This window comes from Somniosus microcephalus, chromosome 33, assembly GCF_052327205.1.
Source record: "Somniosus microcephalus isolate GS21.2 chromosome 33, FLI_Smic_1.0, whole genome shotgun sequence".
Classification (NCBI taxonomy): Eukaryota; Metazoa; Chordata; class Chondrichthyes; order Squaliformes; family Somniosidae; genus Somniosus; species Somniosus microcephalus.
In genome coordinates, this window is record NC_141019.1 from 10,186,473 (window position 1) to 10,212,631 (window position 26,159).

General features: G+C 43.5%; 1 protein-coding gene across 1 annotated transcript in view; it reads left to right on the top strand.

Moving 5' to 3' along the window:
- The window catches only part of LOC147096957 (vitamin D3 receptor B-like), a 287,363-nt gene extending 262,063 nt beyond the window's left edge, over positions 1-25,300 (top strand). Inside the window, exon 11 of the mRNA XM_085972648.1 lies at positions 2,551-25,300. Coding sequence (XP_085828774.1) covers positions 2,551-2,813 — 263 coding nt within the window. The 3' untranslated portion in view covers positions 2,814-25,300. The remainder of the gene's footprint in view (positions 1-2,550) is intronic.
- The last annotated feature ends 859 nt before the right edge of the window (positions 25,301-26,159 follow it).

Genomic DNA, 26,159 nt, shown 5'->3' on the forward strand with positions numbered 1-26,159 from the left:
TTTCTTTAAGGGACAATGGCCATCTTACTTTTGATGTTTGTGCTGTCCGTGTTCTACAGCATTGAAGTGCTGCAAACACTGACGATGACTGCACAGAGGCAGAGGGCTGCACCCAGGCTCTCCCATGACTCCCTCCATATGCTTATGGAGGGAGTCAGAGCACGCAGCGAGGTCCTCCTCCCTTCTGATGGGCGGAAGAGACCTCCCCAGGAGACCAAAACAGCCTGGTTAGAGATTGCAGAGGAGGTCACAAGCAGGGATGTCGTCGGGGGGACCTGGATGCAGTGGCGCAAAACTTTCAATGAACTCATTAGATCACGAAATATTCATACAAAGCCACACTCAACCTCAACCTACTGTGTCTCTCATCACATCCCCATCACTCTGCCTTCCCTATCCTACTCCTGCACATCCTTACCCACACCAACTTGTCTTGCACCTCCACCCATCCCTCTCTATCTACATTATCACATCCCCATCTCACTAGCCATCCCTCACACTCACCCTCATTCTAGTGCAATCATACCAACTAGCAACACACAAGGGTAGCCACTTGGGTGTTTTATCCAATGTTTATGTAAAGTTTGTATTAATGTGCTGTCAAACATTGAAATCTTTATTTTCAACACTTAGACAGATTTGTGTGCACCTTTGGAAGTGGCTTAGTGAGCTGCAGTGAATGGTGAGACATAACGGTACCCCCCTCCACTCCGCCTGCCACCCCCCCCCCCCGGCAACGGTGATGAGTGTGAAAAGAATGGCTTGGTCATTGTAGCGATGCTTTATGGTGTTGGTGTGGGGTGGTGCCAACCTGGCACACTAAAAATTGTGACACAGGTTAGCAAGGCATTAAAAAAAGCAAACCAAGCACTAGGGTTTATTTCTAGAGGGATAGAATTGAAAAGTAGGGAAGTTATGCTAAACCTGTATCGAACCTTGGTTAGATCACACTTAGAGTACTGCGTACAGTTCTGGTCGCCATATTATAAAAAGGATATAGAGGCACTGGAGAGGGTGCAGAGAAGATTTACAAGGATGATACCAGAAATGTGAGGGTATACATATCAGGAAAGGATGAACAGGCTGGGGCTCTTTTCTCTTGAAAAAAGAAGGCTGAGGGGTGACCTAATAGAGGTCTTTAAAATTATGAAAGGTTATGAACATAACAAGAGGCCATCAATATATGATAGTCACTACCACAGGGAGTGGTTGAAGCGAATGGTATAGATGCATTTAAGGGGAGGCTAGATAAGCATATGAGGGAGAAGGGAATAGAGGGTTATGCTGATAGATTTAGATGAGGAAAGACTGGAGGAGGCTCGAGTGGAGCATAAACACCAGCATGGACTGGCTGGGCCCGTTTCTGTGCCGTATATCCTATGTATTCATGTGGCAGCCAGTGTGTACAGCGTAAAGTTAAGTAAATCTGGCCACGATGAGGCCATCCCTGGCCTCCCGGGCAACAATGTGCTCAGGTGCTGATGCCCTGTGTCCTGTGCAGCCTCAGGTGATTGCGGAGAAGGTTGGTGGTGTTGTTGGTGCTGCTGGTGTTTGGGCTCATCGTGGTCTGATTCTGGATCATTAGTCCAGGACTCTGGATTACTAGTCAGTAACATAACCACTATGGTACCGTTCCTTATTGCAGCTATTTGCTGGCTGACTGCCTCCTAGGTTTCCCAGCTCTCTTTTTTTTCTTAAAAGCCTGACTCCAGTGTCAGCTTTTAGTCAAGCTAAATACCCTCTGAGAGCAGAATTCAGCCTAACTTGCTGAGTTCAAATGAATATAGTTGACGCAGCAGCAATTAGTGTGAATGATCACTGCAATATCAAATTATCATTCATTGTCTACAACAGGCTGGTTCACACCTGAAAGCCAAGCTGCCCTATGAATTTAGCCCCTTGAGAACTAAATTTAGCTCAGTTGTAGCATTTTTAACACATTACACCCAGGTCCTCCCATAATAGAATGGTCTGAAATCCCTGAACGTGACGGGGACAATAGGGTTTCTATTCTGGAAGGATGACACTGAACAGCTGCCTTCATCCTGCTCACACAAAGCTGTTTTCTAGTGCGGGAAGAATGAAAGAATGATTTGTATTTACGCCTTCCACCACCTCAGGACGTCCCAAAGTGCTTCACAGCCAATGAAGTACTTTTAAAGTGTAGTCGTTGTTGTAAAATAGGAAACATGGCAGCCAATTTGTTCTCGACAAGGTCCTATAAACAGCAATGAGATAAATGACCAGATAATCAACCAACATCAACAAAAAACGAAATAGACGGAGACTGCAGATCAACAATCAACAGGTGTTTACTGGATGAGGGTAGTCTAAAAACTAACAGTACAGATGCCTGCTCAGGGCTTATATACAGGTGTGGTCACTGCCGGTACTACAGTATACAGGAGCTGTAAAAGTAGTTCTCTCTTAAAGGTACATACACTACACTTCTGTTTCAAGGCTGACACAGTAAGCTTCTCCATGCTTTTGGTTGTTTATGCTGCTGTGAGATCTCTTTTCATGAGTTTTTGTTTCTGCATACATTTTCAGATCGTCCCGGAGTACAGGACCGTGCTCAAGTGGAGCGTATTCAAGATGGGTTATCGGAGACTTTGCAGTTGTACATCCGAGTCAAACATCCTCCTCCAGGTAATCGGTTGCTGTATCCGAAGATGATCCAGAAGTTGACAGACCTCCGGAGCCTGAGCGAGGAGCATTCCAAACAGTACCAGTCTCTGTCCTGTAATCCCGAACATACCATGAAGCTCACACCACTTGTGCTTGAGGTCTTTGGCAATGATTCAGATCAGTGAATCACTTTCTTTTGTTTCAAACTTGTTGGGTTCACACAGGGTAGCAGGCTTGATGGTGCACACACAGCATTTCCTTTGAAAATTAGGTTTCCAATGATCAAATGTGGTGCTGGTGGAGCAACTCTGAATGATTGGACCACTGATTTAAAGAGAGAAGGGGCGGGGTGGTCATTTCAGCGTTCCTGACAAGGTTTCCACCTGCACAGGTGCTGTACAATGTCGAGGCAACAATGGAAAGTGGAAGTGGTCGTTTTCCCCTTCGCAGATACTGCACTTGTCCCTGTAACATGGGGACACGAGGGCAGTGAGGGACAATATCTTGAGTAATGAATGTATTATTAGATGTATATAAACTACATACATCTGATATATTCATTAGACACTCAAAATAATGTGATGTCACCCATCATTGCCCTCAAGTCCCCATGTTACAGGTACAAGTACAGTAGCTTTATTTTCATTCATGGGGTGTGGGCGTCACCAGCAAGGCCAGCATTTATTGCCCATCCCTAATTGCCCTCGAGAAGGTGGTGTCTTTAAATACGCTCCACTTGAGCATTCTTGAATACAACTGAGTTGCTTGCTAGGCCATTTCAGAGGGCAGTTAAGAGACAACCACATTGCTGTGGGTCTGGAGTCGTATATATAAGGACGGCAGACATTAGTGAACGAGATGGGTTTTTACAACAACCCGGTAGTTTCATGGTCACCATTACTGATACTAGCTTTTTATTCCAGATTTATTTAATTGAATTTAAATTCCCCAGCTGCTGTGGTGGGATTTGAACTCACGTCTTCAGATCATTAATCCAGGTCTCTGGATTACTCGTCCAGTTACTACTATACTACCGTACCCATATGGTACGGCTGCAAGGGAGAAAATGACCACTTTCTTGGCTTTGTTTGCCTGTACATTTTAGAGGGGAAAGAATTGTTTTTACAGTAATTTTCTTAATATTTATGAAATTATTTTAAATAATCCAAAAACAAAATTGGGATGCAGCAGGAGCAATGATCACACGTTGTCAATGGCAATACAGCCAGCAATGTCCATCCCTAATGGCAGGTACTAAACTACCACAAGCATCAAGTGCAGCTTTGGAAGCCTTCATCCGTTGGTGCCCTACTTCCTCCTGCCCAGAAAAAAAATATTTACTGCTTGGCCTGCGAGTATCCAGGACGTGTTGATCAGTAGAGCTGATTGACAGGGGACTGATGGATTATGGAGTGTCCTCCTCAAATTCAGCTGCCCTCAAAAATTTGTCACCATCCTCCGCCTGCTTCATGATGACATGCAAGCTGTGATCCTGACCAACGGATCCACCACAGATCCAATTCATGTACGGACCGGGATCAAGCAAGGCCGTGCCATCGCACCAACGCTCTTCTTGATCTTCCTGGCTGCAATGCTCCATCTTGCCATCAGTAAGCTCCCCGCTGGAGTGGAGCTAATCTACAGAACAAACGGGAAACTGTTCAACCTTCGTCGCCTCCAGTCCAGATCCAAGGTCGTCCCATCCTCTGTCATCGAATTACAGCATGCAGACGACGCCTGCGTCTGCGCACACTCTGAGGCCGAACTCCAAACCATCGTCAACACCTTCACCGAAGCGCACGAGAGCATGGGCCTTACACTAAACATCCATAAGACAAAGGTCCTCTACCAACCTGCCCCTGCCACACAGTACTGCCCCCCGATTATCAAAATCCATGATGAGGCCTTGGACAACGTGAACCACTTTCTATACCTCGGGAGCCTACTGTCAACAAGGGCAGACGTCGATGACAAAGTCCAACACCACCTTCAGTGTGCCAGTGCAGCCTTCGGTCGCCTGAGGAAGAGTGTGTTTGAAGACCAGGACCTCAAACCCGGCACCAAGCCCATGGTCTACAGGGCAGCAGTGATACCCGCCCTGCTGTATGCTTCAGAGACATGGACCATGTACAGCAGGCACCTCAAAGCACTGGAGAGGTACCACCAACGCTGCCTCCGCAAGATCCTGCAAATCCATTGGCAGGATAGGCGCACCAACGTCGGTGTTCTCATTCAGGCCAACATCCCCAGCATCGAAGCTTTGACCACGCTCGATCAGCTCCGATGGACAGGCCACATCGTCCACATGCCCGATACGAGACTCCCAAAGCAAGCACTCTACTCGGAGCTCTGACACGGCAAGAGAGCCCCAGGTGGGCAGAGGAAACGCTTCAAGGACACCCTCAAAGCTTCCCTGAAAAAGTGCAACATCCCCACCGACACCTGGGAATCCCTGACCCAAGACCGCACAAAGTGGAGGAGAAGCATCTGGGAAGGCGCCGAACACCTCGAGTCTCTTAGCCGGGAGCAAGCGGAAGCCAAGCGCAAACAGCGGAAGGAGCGCACGTCAACCCAAGAACCCCACCCACCCGCCCCTTCAACCACCGTCTGCCCCACCTGTGACAGAGACTAGGTCCCGCATTGGACTAATCAGTCACCTGAGAACTCATTCTTAATGTGGAAGCAAGTCATCCTCGGTTCCAAGGGATTGCCTAAGAAGACTGCTGAAGACCAAATTAAAATTTGATTGATGGTACATAATCGGGAAATTGCAGCTGAAAGCTTGGGAGGTTCTTGGTGTCGCCACCACTCCCCAGTGTTTGCACATGCGCTTGGGAAGAAGGGACAGTTTTCAAAGGTCCTTTCACAAAACTATATATAAGCATGTAGTACCTATTTATTTCTTGAGCTTTTATTAAATTGGTTCAGGTTCCAAAACTGTGCAGCGATGTCAGTTGCATTTGGAGCTCTTCACCAGCACCGTTCACATTGAGCCAGTGAAAACTTGGGGTTGTAGATGCCGAGAGTTAAAATTACTTAAATTACTAATAATTCGGATGGTCATCAAATCTGAATTACACGCCACACCTGTGTCCAGTCATTCTTTTATTTTTATGGTTCCTATTTGAAAATGACAAGTTCGAGCTTCCTGATGGTTCAGGAATTGATCCAGTGAATGGTTGATTCACAGGCCAGGAAGGTTTCTGGTTCCATCACCGGTCTGTGCCGAGTTAGTTGATCTCAGCCAGGGTAGATGTACGGGTGCTGCATTTGGTCTTGGCACTCCTGGGTAAAGGAGGGGAAAATCAGCATAGGTGCCTGCTCCTTCCTGATCACTGTACACTCCTGCTGGAAGAACACATTTGTTTGTTGGGTGAAGACTCAATTTGGCTTGGCTGTGATACCCTCTTGGTAGAATTCCCTGTAGACACTCACTATCTAGGCTCCGACATGAAGAATGGTCACTTGAGTGAAGTAGTAGAGGACGACGGGTGCCTGTGAAACTGTATCCCAATACAAGTTACCACCTTCAGAAGAGGGGTGCAAATTGTTGGAAAAGGAAGAAAAATACAAGTTGCACCACTTTCCTATATTTGGAGAGCCCATTGGTATTAAGGTGATTCTCTCTTACACTAAATTCTAAAATGTGTTGGAAATGCTGCAGTGACATCAGCCTGACCTGGAGAACAGATTGTGACCTTATTTTCTGTATATTGCACAGTATGCACTCGCTCAATCTATACACCAAACCGTTGTAATACCTAGATCTGTTTGTGAGTAATTCGCTGTCTATCCCATCCTGTTATTCAGCCAGAATTCCTGCACAACAGCAGCCATTTTATGCACTTATTCTTTGGAAGCAAATAACATTGTTTCATACTCAGGAAATCCGCATTCCCTTCAGGGTTTAAAGAAGTAGAAATGTTTAAAAGTATCTGCTTTGACCGGTGTGGCTGTATTAACATATACCCCAGTACTGTGCTGAATCCAGACCTGGGCAGATTGAAAATGTACTTCTTTGACGCCAATGGTGTCATTTACAAACAGATCCGCTGGAGATCTGAATCTTACTGATTGCAAAAGACAATCCTTCCCACCTAGTGTCGCTAACTGGCTGTGGGTGTCCTGCACGTGCCCTAAACTTTATTTTTTGAAATGAATTATAAATGATTGAAGTGATGATTCTTACTGCCTTAAATGTATGCAATAGATGGAAAAAAGGTAAAATAGAAAATTGAGTAGCATGTGTAAATGACATCAAGACAATGCATTTTCTTGCATAAATGAACGAGCAGCACTTATGGGGATATAGGCAAATTTTTTAAAGCATTATTGAGACACAAGATTTTGAGTTGTGTAAATGATTCAAATGTGTGTAATGTAACCCTGGAGAAGTGATGATACATAGTCAGGTAAAAGCAGATACTGGTACAGGGTATGTACATCACATTGAAGCTGTATGTCATTTATACAAAAGTATACTGTGTTTGGACAGGATGTGTGCCTTTTACATGGTTTGTGTACCTGTCTGAGTTGTCAGACATGAGCACTGGCTCTTTTATCACTAATGCAGCTTGCCCAGTTGTAAGTTATAATGCACATTACATTTACCCAGATTGCAGCACATGAGTGAACAGGGAGACCTACGTGAGCCATCCAGTACTAGCTGAGAGTGTGTGGTTACCTTTTTACCTTGGACCTGGAAATTCTGGGATGGGAAAATCAAATTTACCAAATGGAAATAAGGAAGACAAATTTATATTTTGTAAATGTACAGTTTTAGCCTATTATACAAATAGAAGGTATATTTTGCAGAGGATTGTGAATTATTATTGAAAAATTTGATTGTGTTATTTTGGTGACTGCAGAATAATGAATTATATCCCCCACTTCCAAAAAATACAGTGGCTTTGTGTTTGTGAGCTCAGTTCTGTGGGTGTAAAAAATAAGATAATATTGTTATTGGTGTTGTAGAAGAGGCTTGTTCTCGGTGTGTGTGAATGGCATCCTGCTGCGTTGTACAAGGCTTACTTGAGCACAAGGTCCATTAGTTTATGCTGAGGATGGGCAACGCCGTGCAGTTAATTGTAGTGCCGTGTTGCTTTTACTTTAATGTCCCAATCATCATCATGTGTATATAAGGCTGTTCCTAATGGGCTAACTGTAATCTGTCCCTTGTACGTATCTTTCCCCATCCCTCCCCCAAAAGTTCCACAATTTTTTTTTCTTTAAAAAAAAATAGAGAGTTTATACACCATTTATAAGCCATGCACTGCGTAAGTTCCTGTCATTGTGGGCTATGTCTTATCTCAGTTTAGACCTTAGAGTAGGGATTTTAAAATGACTCGTCTGCAAATTGCTCTGTGGGTGTTCCAGTTATCTTGTCCTGGTCAGGCCTTTGGTCTTTCAAGTCTGACTTATTGCAATGCATCACATTTTCAGTGTCAGTTCTTTGAGGAATACCTGTATTGCTTCATTCCATATCCTCCACACACTATGAATATAGCCCAGCTCAATGGATTCTAGGGAAACTTATGTGCTGAGCACATGCATAAAAATGACGCTGCAGATGGACGGTATCACAAGTGGTTTCCTACTTTAAATTAAACTGTGAGAGTAGGACAAGGGGACATGGGTTGAAACGAGTAAAGGATAAATTTAGGACTGATACCAGAGTGTTCAATGTGGGAAATAGATTTCCTGACAGTCGTGGAGGCTGAAACCCTGAAATCATTTAAGAAACAGTTACATTCTGCATTGGGGATGACTTTAGGTCTTAAGATGGGCCAAATGGCCTTCCTCATCTCTAATTATCTTGGGATTTTGTATAAAGCTGCAGGATCTCTTCCATTGCACCAGTTCATTTTTCCCCAGCTACAGTTACCTTGTTCCTCACATTGGCCGTCTTGTCCAAAATTTGGAACAACGTCTCCACCCTCTCTCAAGGAATAATTTAGCGACGAGCAAAGAATCCGATATTCTGCTAATTTAATTTGCCTTGTCCTGGCTTTTTATTCTTTTTCAGGTTTCCTAATGTGTCGATAAACCTCCAGAAATATCTTACCAGTCTGTTCTTTCAGGGCAAGCATACAAAATCCTGATGATGAACATTGGGGCTCACTGGGAGCTTTTACCTAAAGCTATCTCCCAGTCTATGAGTGGAAAAACTTGTCTCATTTTATCCACTGCCACACAAGCCAGATCTAGAATGTCACTTTCACTATGTAGATGCCCTCAAAGTCCTGAGTTCTTGGGCTGGATTTTGTGAATGGAGGTGAGTTGGAGGCGGGACTGCTGCTTGTCGTGTCAATGTCCCGCCTCCATCCTCGCCTGACCAACCAGAGGGATTTTCCCCTGATTGACCTTGTTAAGCCCGACCTGCGGGTTCAGCAGGCCAATTAGGGAGGAAGTCACTGACAGAGCACGTTAACATCAGGCTATCTGTCAAGACTTCTTCAAAGAAGAAATGTCAGCGTTTGACAGCTCTGTAAAGCTGTCAAACACTGACATTCTCTTTAGTTTGATGAGGCCTTGTGTTCAGGACTCATCAAACATTTCAAATTTGTAAATTTCACATGGCTGTTGCTTTGGAGGTTCCAACAGCCAGTCTGTGAAATTGACAAGGAGGATATCGGCTCTCCCGATCCACCACAGCTGAAGGCTGTAGAAAGAAAACAAGGTAAGTGGACACTTTTTAAAACTTATCACTCACCTTGCATACTTACTACTCCACACTTGCACCCATCACTCACCTCTACATCTTACTTCCAGGTGCCTCCGACCGCCGCAGACCTCCTCCAACCCGGCGGGGTTCTCCGAGGTCGGGAAGCCTTCGCCTGTGAAGGTGAAATGGTACAAATCCTTTTTTCTACCTGTTAACTACCTGTTAACAGGTAGTTAAAAGGATTAAACGCCTTTTCCGCCTCCAGGAGACGGGACCCGAAGCTGCACATCTTCCCGCCTCCTGGCAAAAGGGCACGGAGGCAGGATGAGGGTGGGTTCGCTATCCGCCTGCCCCCCCCCCCCTTTCTCCGAATTTACCGGCTGTCCCACCTCCATGCCCGCCTCCTCGGGGCTTGGAAAATCCAGCCCCTTGTGTCTCTTGCACAGAGCGATGTAGGAACATAGGAACAGGAGGAGGCTATTCAGCCCTTCGAGCCTGTTCCGCCATTCATTGAGATCATGGCTGATCTGCGACCTAACTCCATATACCCGCCTTTACCCTATATCCTTTAATACGTTTGGTTAACAAAAAATCTATCAATCTCAGATTTAAAACTAAGGGGAAGTGCAATGAGACCTGGGTGTCCTTGTGCACCAGTCGCTGAAGGTAAGCATGCAGGTGCAGCAGGCAGTTAAGGCGGCAAATGGTATGTTGGCCTTCATAGCAAGAGGGTTCGAGTACAGGAGCAAGGCTGTCTTGGAGTTGTACAGGGCCTTGGCGAGACCACACCTTGAGTATTGTGTGTAGTTTTGGTCACCATATCTGAGGAAGGATGTTCTTGCCATGGAGAGAGTGCAGCGAAGATTCACCAGACTGATATCTGGGATGGCAGGAATGACGTATGAGGAGAGATTGGGTCGATTAGGCTTATATTCGCTAGAGTTTAGACAAATGAGAGGGGATCTCATTGAAACTTATAAAATTCTAACAGGACTAGACAGACTAGATGCAGGATGGATGTTCCTGATGGCCGGGGAGTCCAGAACCAGGGGTCACAGTCTAAGGATAAGGGGTAAGCCATTTAGGACTGAGATGAGGAGGAATTTCTTCACCCAGAGAGTGGTGAACCTGTGGAATTCTCTACCAAGGAAGGCAGTAGAGGCCAATTCATTAAATATATTCAAGAAGGAGTTAGATATATTTTTTAAGGCTAAAGGGATCAAGGGGTATGGGGAGAAAGCAGGGACAGGGTACTGAATTTGGATGATCAGCCATGATCTCATTAAATGATGGAGCAGGCTCGAGGGGCCAAATGGCCTACTCCTGCTCCTATCTTCTGTTACTATGTTAAAATGAACAATTGACCCCCGAGCAACAATTGCTGTTTGTGGAAGAGAGTTCCAAACTTCTACCACCCTTTGTGTGTCGAAGTGTTTCCTAACTTCACTCCTGAAAGTTCTGGCTCTAATTTTTAGACTCTGCCCCCTAGTCCTAGACTCCCCAACCAGCGGAAATAGTTTCTCTCTATCTACTCTATCTGTTCCCCTTAATATCTTGAAAACTTCGATCAAATCACCCCTTAACCTTCTAAATTCCAGGGAATACAACCCTAATTTGTGTAATCTCTACTTGTAACTTAACCCTTGAAGTCCAGGTATCATTCTGGTAAACCTGCGCTGCACTCCCTCCAAGGCCAATATATCCTTCCTACGGTGTGGTGCCCAGAACTGCTCAGTGCTCCAGGTGTGGTCTAACCAGGGTTTTTGTACAGCTGCAGTATAACTTCTACCCCCTTGGATTCTAGTCCTCTCGATATAAAGGCCAGCATCCCATTAGCCTTTTTGATTATTTTCTGTACCAGTTCATGATATCTTAATGATCTATGTACCTGGACCCCCAAGTCTCTTTGGCCCTCCACTGTTATCTAGCTTTTCGCCATTTAGAAAGTGCTCTGTTCTATCCTTTGTAGGTCCAAAGTGAATGACCTCACATTTGCTTACATTGGAAAACCATTTGCCTCAGGTTTGCCCATTTGCTTAATCTATTAATATCTTTTTGTAATTTTCTGCTTCCATCTACACTGCCTACAATGCCACCTATCTTTGTGTCATCAGCAAACTTGGATATGTGGCTTTCTATCTCATCAGCTAAGTCATTCATAAATACAGTAAATAGTTGAGGCCCCAACACAAATCCTTGCAGGACACCGCTAGTCATATCCTGCCAATTAGAGTACCTGCCCATCATCCCTACTCTGTCTCCTGACGCTCAGCCAATCTTCTAACCAGGTCAATAATTTGCCTTCAATTCCACGAGCTTCAACTTTAGCTAACAGTCTCTTATTCAGACTGTATCAAATGCCTTCTGGAAGTCCATATAGATAACATCCATAGACATTCCCCTGTCCACTACTTTAGTCACCTCTTCAAAAAACTCAATCAGGTTCGTCAGGCATGACCTACCCTTTAGAAATCCACGCTGGCTCTCTGATCAGCTGAAAATTTTCGAGTTGTTCAGTCACTCCATCTTTAATTATATACTCTAGTAATTTCACAACAGATGTTAGGTTAACTGGTTTTCCTCTCTCGCCTTTCTTAACTAGCGGAGTGACATGTGCAATTTTCCAATCTAATGGAACGGTTCCTGAATCGAGAGAACTTTGGAAGATCATAGTTAGGGCATCAGCAATGTTCTCACCTACTTCCTTTAAAACCCTGTGGGCATGTTGGATATATTTAGTTCCTGTGGTGTAAAGACCCAGGCAAGCCAATAACGAAGAATAGGATAGATAGTTGAATGAGTCCTGCACTATTACCATTGTGCAGAGAAGAAGCCCGGGGGAAGGTTAAGGATCATTTCAGTTGTTTCAAGGCTGCTTCCTGTCATCGGTCAAGTTCCTATTGCTGGTGTATGTAAGGTTGTCACATGCAGCAATCTGCACACATTCACTAAACATTACTGTCTAGGTTTAACTGCAGTGCACGGCAATGCCTTTGGCAGATCAGGCTGACAGCTGGTGCTTTGGCTTTTGCACAAGAGAGATTCCTCTGCCTTTCCCCTTCCTACCTTTTGTACTGGTTTGGTAAATGAAGCGTGGAGTAACAATGAAGAAGATAGATTGTCTTCATTCTTTGAATGATCTGCATCCCCCACACACCATGATCCTACCCATTTGTACCCATAAACCATGTAGCTTGTAGTGTCCAGTGGTTAGTTATTTTGTCTTGCTTCAGATTAAGAAGAACTGGTGCCATGATGCAGCTTCTGGAGCTTTATACGAGAGTAGAGAATGTGTAACACCATCCATCTATAATGTCAGGTGCGTTAAAGGTAAATGATTTCTGCATAACCTATTGAGCTAGGATATACTCTACTACAGTGTGTGGAAGATGCCAATCACATCCCCACAGGTAGGTAATTTGTCTTTTTTGGGGGGAAATGGTTTTAGTTATTGATCGATCATCTACAAAGCTGATTTCATTTTTAATGAAGGGAACTTTTTTTAAAGCATAGAAGAGTTTTAATAAAACATGGTACAAGTATTCCAGTGAATTCCAGCTATACCCTTATATCCCCCTTTCTAATTAACTTATTAACCAGAAACCAGAAAGAAACAGCGAAGACAGAATAAAGTGCACAGCTGCATCCCTGGATGAGCCCAGCATCCCCTATCATAGTTCCCTCATGTTCTCTAACATCAGAAGAAAAGTTGGGGCCAAGAAGGAAGTCTTTCCCCCTCCACCATAAGAGCTCCAGATTCATATTCTCAAGGACCCCATTCGTTTAGTGGGAATATGTAGGTGGCTTCTTTGAGCATTATGCCAAGACAGTGAGCCTCTTTGCACACAACAGTGCCAAAACTGTGTAAACTGTGAAGCTTTTATCTTTGACATTAATCTCAACAAACATATCTTGGGTTCATTATTGATGGCCAAGTGCGTGTCTTGGCTATAGCACCCACCACAGGCCCCAGAAGGGAAGATTTTTGGACAATGCCAATATACAGGAAACTCTTGATTTACCAGCACCTAAATAACCGGAAATCTCTGTTAACCGGCAAAATTCAGGAGTAGGTTCAGGTAAGTTTTACTTCATATTAGTGGCTGTTCCTGGATCTGTGGCCATGTAACCAGGGTTCCTGCACCTGTTGCTATGTAACAGGGACGCCTGGATCTGTGGCCGGCGTTCCTGCACCTGTTGCTATGCAACAGGGACGCCTGGCTCTTGTGGCTGTGTATGGGGCTCTCGTACCTTTTACTATACCTCTCTGTAATCCGGAATTTTTGATAAACCGGCACCACGCCGGTCCCGTCGGTGCCGGATAAAAAAGAGTTTCCTGTATGTGAAAAAGGGTCACACTACTACCAACCACCTGGTGAATAGTGCCTTAATTTAGCCATTGTATGTGAGGTATAATAGAATCTATGGAGGATCTTCATACGAATCAACCTCACCTGTATATTGTTAGATGATAAACTTGCATTAGATCAAATTGTTGACCAGTTGGAAGTACCTGTATGTGAGCTAAAGCCCAGATCCTTCTCCTCGGGCTTTTGGTCTGTAAATTATGCCATCTGCCACCTTATTGACTATCTTCTAGGCTTTGGCCAGGCAGTGCAGTTTTGTTGATTTCAAGCTCTGAGGCTGCCAAAGGCTGCCCACCATCATGGAAGTGATCCTCTATGTTCAGGTGGATGTAAAATATCCCATGGCACTATTAAAAGAAGAGTAGGGAGTTGTCTGTGTCCTGGCCCACATTTATCTCTCAACCAACATTGCCAAAACAGATTACCCGGTCAGTCATCCCATTGTTGTTTATGGAACTTCACTGCTGCATTTGCCTACATAACAGTGACCATAGTTCAAAACTACTTCATTGGCTATAAAGTGCTTTGGGATATTTTGAGGACGTGAAAGGTGGTGTATAAATGCAATTTGCTCGCTCGCTCTCTCTCTCATGCTCTCAATCTCTTGCAACCACTCGTGCACTCGCTCTTGTACTCGCTCTCTGTCTCGAACTGCTGACTTATCTGCAGGAATAATATAAAAAACCCTCCTTCATATACGTACCTAGCACAACTGATTCCTGCTTTCACCCATTTGTGGAATGTTACTATATTATGATGTATATTAAAATGAGGATTACCCTAAGGGGACAGCCATCAAATTTGACAAGTCCATCTTAACACCGCAATAAGCAAGCAAATACTTACAACAGCAGTTGTAGCACGCTGAACCAGGCCTAGGACCCAGTGGTCAATTAGACACGCAAACTAGAGATTAATGTTCAAAACAAGTGAGGTTTATTTACCCATGGCAGTTGTGTCTTTCAGTGCAGTGATGAACAAACCATAATTGGGATTACTTTGCAGCATACACATTCTCACTGCTAGCTCCTTCTCTCCCAATTGAACTATTTTCCTGCCTTTTATCCTTCCAGGCTGGGAGTCCTTCCTGATAGACGTTAATTGCCTTTAAAGATTTCTTAAAGCTACACTGCCTTGCCTTGGTCATTCTGGCATTTTATACAATTTCTTAAAGCTGTACCCCTATAGTGGATACAGGGCTCTCAAAAGCCTATGGCTCACATATCATGAGTGTATTATGTTATTTTGAGACTTCAAGCCTGTGGTCGGAGAATAAAATAATTTGAGATTTGACTTCAGATGCCTTACCCTTCTCCCGCTCCAGCCATCTCACATTCTTTGCTGTGGGAAACCCACTGTGCTATGTATTGAAGTCTGAATACCCAATCATATCATTTTAGATCTGACAAGCCCAATTCATACCTCAAAATGTCTCTGCATTTTAGTTAAACTTAATCTAGGGGTCTCATCTCCTAAAAGAAGTTCAGGTTAAGCTTTTTCAATCAGTGTCCCTACACTAGTAAAGGATTCATGTTAGAATATAGTTCAACTTGGACATTATGTTCACTTTAGAGTGTTTACCTTATCTGGTAATGAAAAGGGGAGGAGAACTTTCCATCTTTGAAGATCTTTCCTGATACCGGCCAGTAACTTGGACTTGTTAATCTCTAATAATAATATTTGTAGACCATCCCTTTAAGAGACCAGATATAGTCATAACCCACAACTTCACTCTGCAAATACCTGCCATTTAACAAAAGGGCTTACCCCAGCTCACTTTGTACTCTGAAATCCAGCCATAATCCTAAATTAACATTATCAGGTGTGAGAGGGGGTCCAAGGGGGTTCTATACCGTCTACGTATAAACAAATCTTGCATTCTTTACGCCTTAATTCTCTGCTGTTGATGTGGAGGTCTTCCCTTGTGGCAATTGCGAGAGGTTCTAAGGTCAATACAATAGGGAAAGCAAATGTACTGAGTACACTGGAGATTTTGGAATCCTGATGCATGTGTTCAAAGGCTTTCAATAACACCGGTCCCAACTTGGGCAAGACTGATTTTGTAGAATTCCACTGTATACCCATCCAAGCCCACATATCTCCTTTCCACCTCTGCTGTCTCTTAAAAAAGACAATGGCCTAGAAATTCAGTGGGGTTAGCGCCCAATTAGAGGCGTTAGAGGGTCTTGCGCCGGAATTATAGCTGGTAACGAAATTGCGTTGGGCCCTACCATCGGCGTTAGCCGGTAGCGCTGCGCCGGCACCGATGACGTCATCGGTGTGCGCAGCGTCCCGGTTGCCGTGGTAACCCGGCCCCAAGCCCAAATTCAGTTGCGGCCGCCTCGCCCGTGGCAGCCGCAACCAACGATTGTTGAAAGGGATGTTACACACCTTTGCGCCGGCGCATAAAGGTGGAGCGGCGGCCGGCCGCTTTCCCGGCGGCCGCCTGCCCGCACCTCCCTCCCCGGACTCCTCCGCCACCCCCCCGCGGCACTGATGTGTGTGGCCCGCGAGCCCGGCTCTTCCCCGAGGTGCCGGGCTCATTTGTCGGGCGAATCGACCAGTCAGCGATCGGCTGCAGGCAGCTCCTCCTTAACAGAAGGAGGAGGCCTGCAGTACCCCAGCCTGCCGCACCGCCTCGGGTGCCGCAGCGGGGGAGTAGCGCCTGAAAACTGCACTGAACGCCCATAGTGAGGCGCAAAAACCCTCCATTAGCGCCCGCCGCCGTCTGGGCCCGGGGCAACCGAATTTTCGTCGGGCGCAGCGGCATTAACGCCGGCGCAAAATTTCGGGTGCTAAAGCCCTGGCGGACCCACAACCGAATTTCTAGGCCCATAAGTTAGAGATTGGTTTAGCGGTCATACTTGGGGACTGCCACCTAGGATTCTGATTGGTACAGAACCTTGCAAAATTCATAAAATTCCTGGTTAATTTTAAGGTCTGCAGCTCCCCTGTTTTATTCCTAATCCCTGAGATTGTTTCAGCAAGAGTTCTGTTAGTGGAGGGTTAAGGTGGTGGTTAGCCTTTTATTAGCTCTCTGACTATTGGTTCGGACTGAGAAGCTTTGCTTGCACCATCAGCTGCTGGACCCAAGCCCACAAAATGGACAGCATTTCTGTTGTCTTTCTTTTTGGCTGAAGCATTGTTTCTAATATGCCCCACCCCCCATCACTGCCATGAAAGTTTCCGACAAGGATACGCCAGACACTACCTGGCCACTATTCTCCTGTGGGTACTTATCAGCCACTACCTCCAGATCAAGTGTTGGACCATTTAAGAGAAGTGTCAGGACTCTGGGGGCCTAGGGTGACTTTTCAATATTTGGCATTGAGATGGCCCTGACAGGTGATTGGAGCTTCTACTGCCCCACCACTTGGCATAACACCCAGTATTTGCCATGTCACAATGTGCATTCAAGAACTAACAGCTTTTGGGTGTCACAGGACATGGATCCTCACTGAGTATAGATGTTGACCAAATAATGTATGAGCGAGCCTATTCTATTTGCCCTTTTACACAAAAACTTAAAACCAACTGTAAAGCTAGAATTCATGGTGCCAAATATTTGAAAAATCTGAAAGGTACACCAGGGTTAAGATAACACATACTCAGTTGACTTCTCATTTTAAATTCCCCCCCAACAACCCTGTTTCTTTTCTCTCCTGCCCCTTTCCTAACAGTGCCGACTAGCTGGAGTACAGTCCTCCAGTATCTCATCACATGAAAGTCATTGGGTGTTGTCAGGAATGTAATCCTTTGCTCACCTCACATACGCACTTTATGGCAGGGTCACTGACTAGCGCTCGGTAACAGACCTTTTCTTTTTACCCGAGCCAAACGACATTGAGGCTAATTCTAGCTCCCTCACTGCTCATTGCTGGTGCTTTTTAAGTGAGTTGGTCAACATAGCATCAACTACTTTTGATTGAAGTTTGTCTCATGTGACTTCTACATTGGAGAGAGGATTAAAAACTCCTTGGGGCAGAAATTCGGTATCGCCCCATTTGGGGCGCTAAATTTTGAAAGCTGAAAAAATTAGCGCCAGGCACTAATGATTCTCGGCTTTCTCTAAATTGGGTGTTAGCGCTCCAGGAAGGAAGTAGCGCGCTAAATCAAGCGCAACCACTTCCTTTCTGGAGCGCTAAACCACGCAGGAGGGGCGGGAGAGGCGCAGCGCTGCACAATGTCACTGCAGCGCTGCCGGGATCCGAGGCTCCTTCCCTCACTTAAAGGGAAGGGCCATCGCTGCAGACTCTGCATTTCAACGATGTCCCTCGTCACCGACGGCAACCGGGATCCACGACTATCAGCCCCAAGCACCTCTAACAGAGTGCAGGGCTGATCAATCGCGGCAGTTAAAAATATTCAAACGCCAACCTAAGGGATGTCAACACATTTTTTCTGCAGACCAGCGGCCTTCCCTTTAATTACCGCTCCCGAAGCACTCGGCCTCCCGAACAGCACCTCCTGCAGCTGTCGGTGTTATCTCTCGGCGATGCTGCAGGGGGCGGAACCGAATTTTGGGTCCAGGGTGCTGCGCAGCCGGATGACGTCACGATCTCTGGGTGCAGGAGATCATGGCGCTAGGGTTTACTGCCACCACAAACCTCCAGGTGAATTTCGCGGGCAGCAGTGGTATCAGCGCACCCGGGCGTTAAGTCGTTAGCGCCCCGTAATCACCCCCCGGAGGCGCTAACGGGAAGCGCAAAGGAGGTGAATTTCTAGTCCCTAATCTCTCATTTGCTCTGGATCTTTATCATTTTCTTTTAAATAAAATGAAACTTTTTAAAATAGTGCTCTTGAACAATTTGTGACGCAGAACTATGATTGGGTCAAGATTTCAAGGTGTACTATTCCTTAGCCACTCAAAGGAACTGACTTATCCTTACAAAAGTGAGAAGTCTTTTAACACCCAGCATAAGACCATCTTAGTCAGTTGAGGTCATACAATCCTTGAAGTTTCAGTGAGGCATTTGGAACGGGCCCTTTGAAAGTTTGACTTCTACAATAACCTCCTTAATTCTCACCTGTTGGGGGCCAAACATACCATGTGAGTTGAAAGGCACAATGTGATAAAAGATGTCCAGATACTTTTCCCAGCCCATAAAGAAACAACAATTGGCACTTATGCAGCATCTTTCAGGACAAAACATCCCATTAACTTCTGGAGGAACAAGGCTATTGCTGTTCAAAGGTTTATAGGTTTACCATAGGAAATACGTTACTGTAACTGAGTAACTTATTTTATTCTTATATATGTGGGATGATTTTTTTTTGAACAATACTTAAAGTTGCATAAAAAGAGGTCTTTTTTTCCCATCTGTATTTGCACCTGAACATAATTTCTCTTCTCTTGTGTGTTTAGAGGAATTTGCAGCTTGAAAGCACTTGAGAACCTTTCCACATACAATTCTCCAATTTTACTACAGGATATAAGAGTAGAAGATTATCCAGTCTCAAATGAGGCTAGTGATTTGATTTTTTATTATTGATATCCTCTCCCCCTGAGTGGAGTAGACTTCTTCCAAAAGATTCCTTTAAAAAGTGTGAGATTCCAAGGATAAATATATATATAGATATATAGATATATTGATGATGCAATACTCTCTGGAACTTTGAGGCTCCAGATTTGCTGATGCAGACCTTCCAACCAGAGAAAATGTTGGGGATGAAGATTCAGCCAAATTAAGTATAGCCAAACTGGTTTAGGCTGTCAGAAGGCTTGTTATCACAAACTCTTCTCTCATTCTGTTTGATACAAAATATACCAGTAAATTACTTAATCAGATAAATATATGTATGTTTAAAAAATGCAGCTGATTGTTCAAAAATAAGGATGTCACCCTTGGAATGAGGGGCAGTTGGAAGGTACTTTTTGCAAAAGGATTTTGTGAAATGAGTAATGTAAATTGTAATGTTAGATTGATATCCTGGTGTATTCACTCAATTGTTGAAAGTTTTCCCTGTAGTTGTTCAGCTCCCAAGGGAGATTAACTTGAGTAGAGTTCATGAAGGTCCAGATTGTGCATGGTCTTCTGGAAGGACTGGGCTTGAGCGGCCAAATGGCCTTTTCTCATGTCATACTACGTTCTGTGGCCCACTAACAGAGATGACACACAGATGGCTCCATCTTTGTGTTCATTCAGAATAGAATCTGATAGACGATCACCTGTCCCCTCCTTCCCCAAAGTTCCTTTGAGGCTGCATGTTCAAGTTTAAATGTAATTTTCTGGGCACCGTGCCCAGCTCAGAGCATGTGAGTAAGTTGGCACAGTTGAAACTAGATCACTGAGTATTGGGGCATTGTTGCCAGGTAATGCTTCTGGAAACAGAATTTGCTTCATGGACTCCTCAGCCTTGCAGATAAAATTGTTAATAAGCTGTACAGTGTCAGAATAAAGAGGTTTTTTAAAACTGTAAGACAACTGTTGGGTATTAACTATATTTAAAAAATTAAAGCTGCAAACACTTTTATTTGTGTTGTCTTGTAGAGATGTTATGCTAATGCACTTTATATGAAAAATATAAACAATCTATTGTAATTGATATAAAGTTAATTGATTTAATGTATTTGTGTGTCAATCTGTGTCTAATATCCTCGAGCTGGTTAACAATGTACTAGCACAGCATTTCCCATTGGCCACCGCAGATCAATTTTATACATTTCTTTGACTTCAAATATATTTTGAAATGTGTTTGAATAAATTGACAATCACATCAAGCAGATAGGCATCCGGTTTATTTGCAGGTGAAGTAACTAACCTTGAAACTGACTGGTTGGAAAGACTACATAGTTACCTCAACTTGAAGCACTGTATTTGAAAATGAGGTAGACTTCACTGATATCATCCCAAAGTGGCTATCGAGAGGGACATTCTCTTTACTGGTGTCAACTGTTAATGTAAGGGGGGGAAATTGTAATGTGTAAGGTATCATTTGTACAGTTATAATAGGGAATTTGAGTCTATTATGTACTGTGTATATACTGAAAATTAATACTCCTATCACGATGTTGCCTTAATAAAATAAAGTACCTTTTGACTGGAGAAGCCATTGTGTAATTCTGCAGCGAGCTTGAGATGGAATGGGAGTTCCCCATTCTATAAAAAGAAAATCAAAATGGGTGCACTGTTCAAGTCACTTTCAATCTGGCGATCATGTTTTCTTTGTTTTGGGTAATTGCTGACTTTTTGAGGGATGCTTGTTTTTCTTTAATTCCTGATTATGTTCCTGGGACCTATATATAAAAAAAGTATCTGTAAGTCAGAGAGATCTTGGACTGAATCATTGATCAGGTCAAACTATTTGTGTGACTGTCTTTTGTACGACAGTCTATGGCGTGTCCAGATTAATTGAGGATCACAGATTCCAACCTGGATTTGAGATAAGCACAGAGAATTGAAGTATAAGTCTGACATTTTCTCCCCTGTTATTTGTTTCTGTATTCTCACTTCAAATTTCAAGGTTGAAATTAATGATCCTCAGTAAATGTGCACTTGCCTGAAGGGATGGAGTGTGCAATTACACTGCAGACTTGTGTATTGAATAAACCTGAAACATTCAGCCTATTGGCTTTAGCTTGTTAATTTTAAAAAAAATTGTTTAGAGATGAACATTTGGTGATGAGGTATAATGGAGATTATACATGATACCAGTATATCTTGCTGTATCTGCTAATGTACACGAAAATTATTAGTTACTACTTTAAAGTTTTGAGGTGGGTAATTTACTTTTTTATTTTGGTATTCCAACAATATGAGGGAAAATTGATTGAGTTATATGAAATAGAAACTGACAGTGACAACATTAATAGAAGATCAGCCATAATCTCATTGAATGGCGGAGCAGGCTCGAAGGGCCAAATGGCCTACTCCCGCTCCTATTTCTTACGTTCTTATGTAACATACAGACCCATGCATTGCCATCAGTGCCAATCCAAGAGGTGTGTGTGTAAGGTTTAAACAAACTCTTATGCATGGTGAAATAGTTTGCGGGGAGGGGAAGCAGGCATCAGAAAGAATACTTCACACTGGAGGGAATCTGAAATAGCACATTTGATTTGTTGAGGTGCACATTGAAGTTTAGCGATGTCCCGTGACATTACTGAATGTAAAACATTTCTGTAAATGCCTGTAGAGGTTTTTGTGCATTTTACCTACCCCTAGAAATAGAATCCAGAGGTCAATGCCCACAAGTTGGATCTTAATATTCTTTACTTCAACAATTCCCAGTCCACTATGTTTAAAATATGCCCATATCTTGTTCTCATTGTTTTCTGTGGTATTCTGGGTTTTTTGCTGAATATTAAATAAAAGCAGAATGAAAAACATTTCTTTTGTTAGGAATCTTTATAAAAATGTGAATTGCTCTTCTAATGCTTGCTCATTTCTTAATCCAGGGGTTCATGGGTTTGAATGGGATTGGTCTGTCACTCCAGTGTACCTGTCTGGCCTGACGTGATCTTCATAAGTTTTCAGGCAAACTATGTCATAAAGCATTTCTCATCAGAGCTTTCCTCCTACATCAGGGGAAACTAAGAGCCAGAGGATGGCAAAGTGATGCTATGGTCAGTGGTGATCACAGCACTTTTAAAACACAGCTTGTTTGTCTGATTCAGGTACAGTGTTCAATTTTCAGCAGTGTTGTTCAGTTCAATGTTCCAGCAACATTGAGATGTGTGAAATGATCCTTTGTAACTAGGATACCCTGCTAAAGAATTTTGGGATGAGGTACCCGCCAATGAAAATTATGCTTTTCACTCGCTGCCAGGGCTTTGTGTACTTCTTGTATACATCAACAGACTTTATGCAAATCTTATCTTGTAGGTGGTTTCTGATTAGTGTGAGAAGTGTCCGATTGCTTGTAAAACCATGACTAATGCTGAAAAACTCCAATCTGTTAGCTTTTTCACCTATCCACTACCAGTGCAAATTTTGTGGCCTTTGCATGGAAATAAATGTTAACTAACAAGCAGAGAGCGCTCTAGGATGCATGTGATGTAACGCACGGCAACAGCCCAACCACTGCAGGCCTCAGCCAATCACATTTAAGTGTCAGGGAAATGTGTTAACACCATATTCTGCAGAATTTGATTATCCTACTGAAAATAGGAAGCTGCATGCAATCTCCACCGTCTGTGAGGAGAGAGGCCGGCCCTATCATGAGAACACTGAACAACAACAACTTGTATTTATATAGCGCCTTTAACATAGTAAAACATCCCAAGGCGCTTCACAGGAGCGATTATCAAACAAAATTTGACACCAAGCCCCATAAGGAAATATTAGGGCAGATGACCAAAAGCTTGGTCAAAGAGGTAGGTTTTAAGGAGGGTCTTAAAGGAGGAAAGAGAGGTTTATGAAGGGAATTCCAGAACTTAGCGCCAACTGCCGCCAATGGTGGAGCAATTAAAATCAGGTGTTCTATGACAAAGCGAAGAATTTATCAATAACTACTTCACACATAATGTGAAGGAATTGGAAACCTGCATATGTCAGCACTACCCATCGCGTACTGCTTGTAAATACACTGGCAAGCCATTATTAACTTATTCAATGTGCACACAAGCCCTCGGGTACATACCAAAAGATTATTTTTTTGAGATATGAATATTGATACTTCAACTGCCATACTGAGGTGTGCTTTGGCAGCTAGTTCGGGCTGGGCAGATTAACTTCTGCAGGCTGCAAATTTTTTTAAATCCAGCCCCTGGAGCTCCCGCCAGCCCTGCACCAACAATCCTCAATATTGTCACTGGGAAACTGCAGTTCCCTATAGATTTTTTTTAATCTGCCTGTTTGAGTGTGTCAGTTGAATCCATGGATCTCATGTTTGATACTTGGCTCAGAGAACTTACTGAACTCAGCTATCACTGCAGGGGTTACTAGGAGTTGTCAGAATTCACATCAGCTGCCTCTGGACATTTCCAATCTTCATTAAGTAATTTTTTTTTAATGTCACATAACCCTTCTTGGCTAGAGTTTTGGTCCTTGTCCTAGATCTCTCTTTAGTTTCTGGCATTTTCTCGGGTATTCTCACCCACCAGCAAAGTCCACAGGTGATCTGTTAGTGCCTCACTTAGCCCAATCTCTAACTCCCAGTTGTCTTTGGCATTTCCCATTTCTCTTGCATCTGTTATCAAAGGATGTCATTCATTAAACATCTTCGACTTGGTCCTAAATTTCCTAAGCCCCACATTGGGGACTGAAGAGCAGTCATTATTAAGTAGGGCACTATTTTGAATGTTCCCTTCCTCCTAATAGAATACTGAGGATATTGGTTTAAAATAACCCAAGTTTACAGGATTGTTTAAACATGATTCCAATGCTTAATAACTTAAGCATTTGGAAAGAATGCATGGCCTTTGAATCAAACTAACAATCTCCAGTCCTCTCTAGCTTCTGAGAGCTTAAAGGTTATCTCAGCAATAACTGATGGAGCTTAAACCTTTTGTGGTCATTCATTTACAGGAGATGGCCATAGCATCAACATCAGGGAAGAAAAATCCAGGCATATCCCCACCCCTGATGGTTTAGTGGATAAATACACCACATGCTGTACTGTACTGAGCCAAATGGACCAGGCCTGATCCTTGGTCTGTGCTGAAGTAGCTGATCTCATCAGGGATAATAGTAGAGTCACTACAATTGGCCTCAGCATCATGGGTTTAGGAGGACAATAAATGAGTTGGACACCTGGTTCTTGCTGGATGTGTGCGTGTGTGGATACATCCAGTGAGAACCAGTTTGAAATGGACTGTGATGATTCCCATTGTGAAATAGTCTACTGACACTGCGGACTTGCATCGTACTCCATTACGAGGTAGCACTTTTAAGAAGGGTGGGGGAAGGAGGTAATACTTTAGGAGTACTATTCTACGGAATGTTCTTTATACCAAGAATTGGTGAGTTATAGGATCCCATTGCCTTCAAATAGGAGTGAGTTTGACTTTTGGCCTATTAAATTTCTAATTGCAAATTTTGGAGTTTCTGAAACTCATAAATACTCCTCCCCAGATTTAAAGCTCCATTAATGGCATAATGTGTAGATTCCTTTCCCAGCTTTACTTTGATCAGTTTATCTGTAAATACAGCATCAATTCAAAAAGCATAATTTAAGTTTTCAATTTTCAAAACCTCTGTTCTCATATTCCATCCTTTTTTATTCAGCAAAAAGCAAAATACTGCGGATGCTGGAAATCTGAAATAAAAACAGAAAATGCTCAGCAGGTCAGGCAGCATCTGTGGGGAGAGAGAGAGAGAGAAACAGGGTTAACGTTTCAGGTCGACGATCTTATGTCCCACTTTTTTTATTCAGCATTGTAGATGTCGGGTGTTAAAATGGTGTGCAGAAAAGGTTGATCCCCAGCACTGCGCAAGTTGATGACTTGTTGCTACCTCCTTATTCCTGTAAAGACGACATCAGTTTTCGATTGGTTTGTTTCACACTTGAGTCCTTGAAGTGTTGAAGCTTTGCTTTCTGATTTGATCCAAGTTGGTTTTGTTCATTTTAAATTGTTCTTGTTCGACAAAAATATAATTGCCTAGTCTTTGTATTTCCTCGTTTTGTTCTACTTTATTGTATAAAGAATTATTGTACAGAGAATGTAATTTGAAACTCTATTAAAGATATCTGAAATATATATTTAGCTCTTTCAGTTTTTGTTTTATCCCCATTTTAAAGTTGCTTTTCCTTCCCTTTAGGTTCTCCACACTGCAGTTTTCCACAACATTTAGTTTTGAGGAAATTGTTTCTAGGTGTATGGCAGCTGGCCTAGGATGGCTCACCCTTTGATTTTTTTTACACACTCTCTCCCTCCCAATACTCTCCGATAGTTTACAGAGCTGTCATCAATGCTAACCCACGATTGGCTAATGTGCATTTGGCTTTCATAGGGTGGATTAGGACTGCATTCCCCTTCTTTTGTGTTGGTACCCATGTTGCACGTGGGACGTGATTGCTAGGATAGTCTAAGTGGCAGTTTGTATGGTTAAGTTTACTGTTTTTTCTGTCAGTTTTCATAGGTGTGATTTCCTGCTGTGTAGCTGTTCAAAGAGTTGTAGCGATTCCACCAAAACATGATGGCTAAAGTAATGTGAAGTACATCTTCCATTTGCCAAAGTTGAACTGTTTATTCTGGAAATTAGAGTGAACATTTTGCTACACAAAATAAAAACGGAATGTTCTGGAAGTATACAATGCGTCAATCATATTACGTAGAATTACATAGAATTTACAGCAAAGAAACCGGCCATTGGTCTATGTCGACATTTCTGCTCCACACGAGCCTCCTCTCACCCCTCTTCATCTAATCCTATTAGCATTTCCTTTCTCCCTCGTGTGCTTATCTAGTTTCCCCTTAAGTGCATCTATGCTATTCACCTCAACCACTCCCTGTAGGAACAGAGGAACAGGAGGAGGCCATGCAGCCCCTCGAGTCTGTTCCGCCATTCAATGAGATCATGCCTGATCTGCGACCTAACTCCATCTACCCGCCTTTG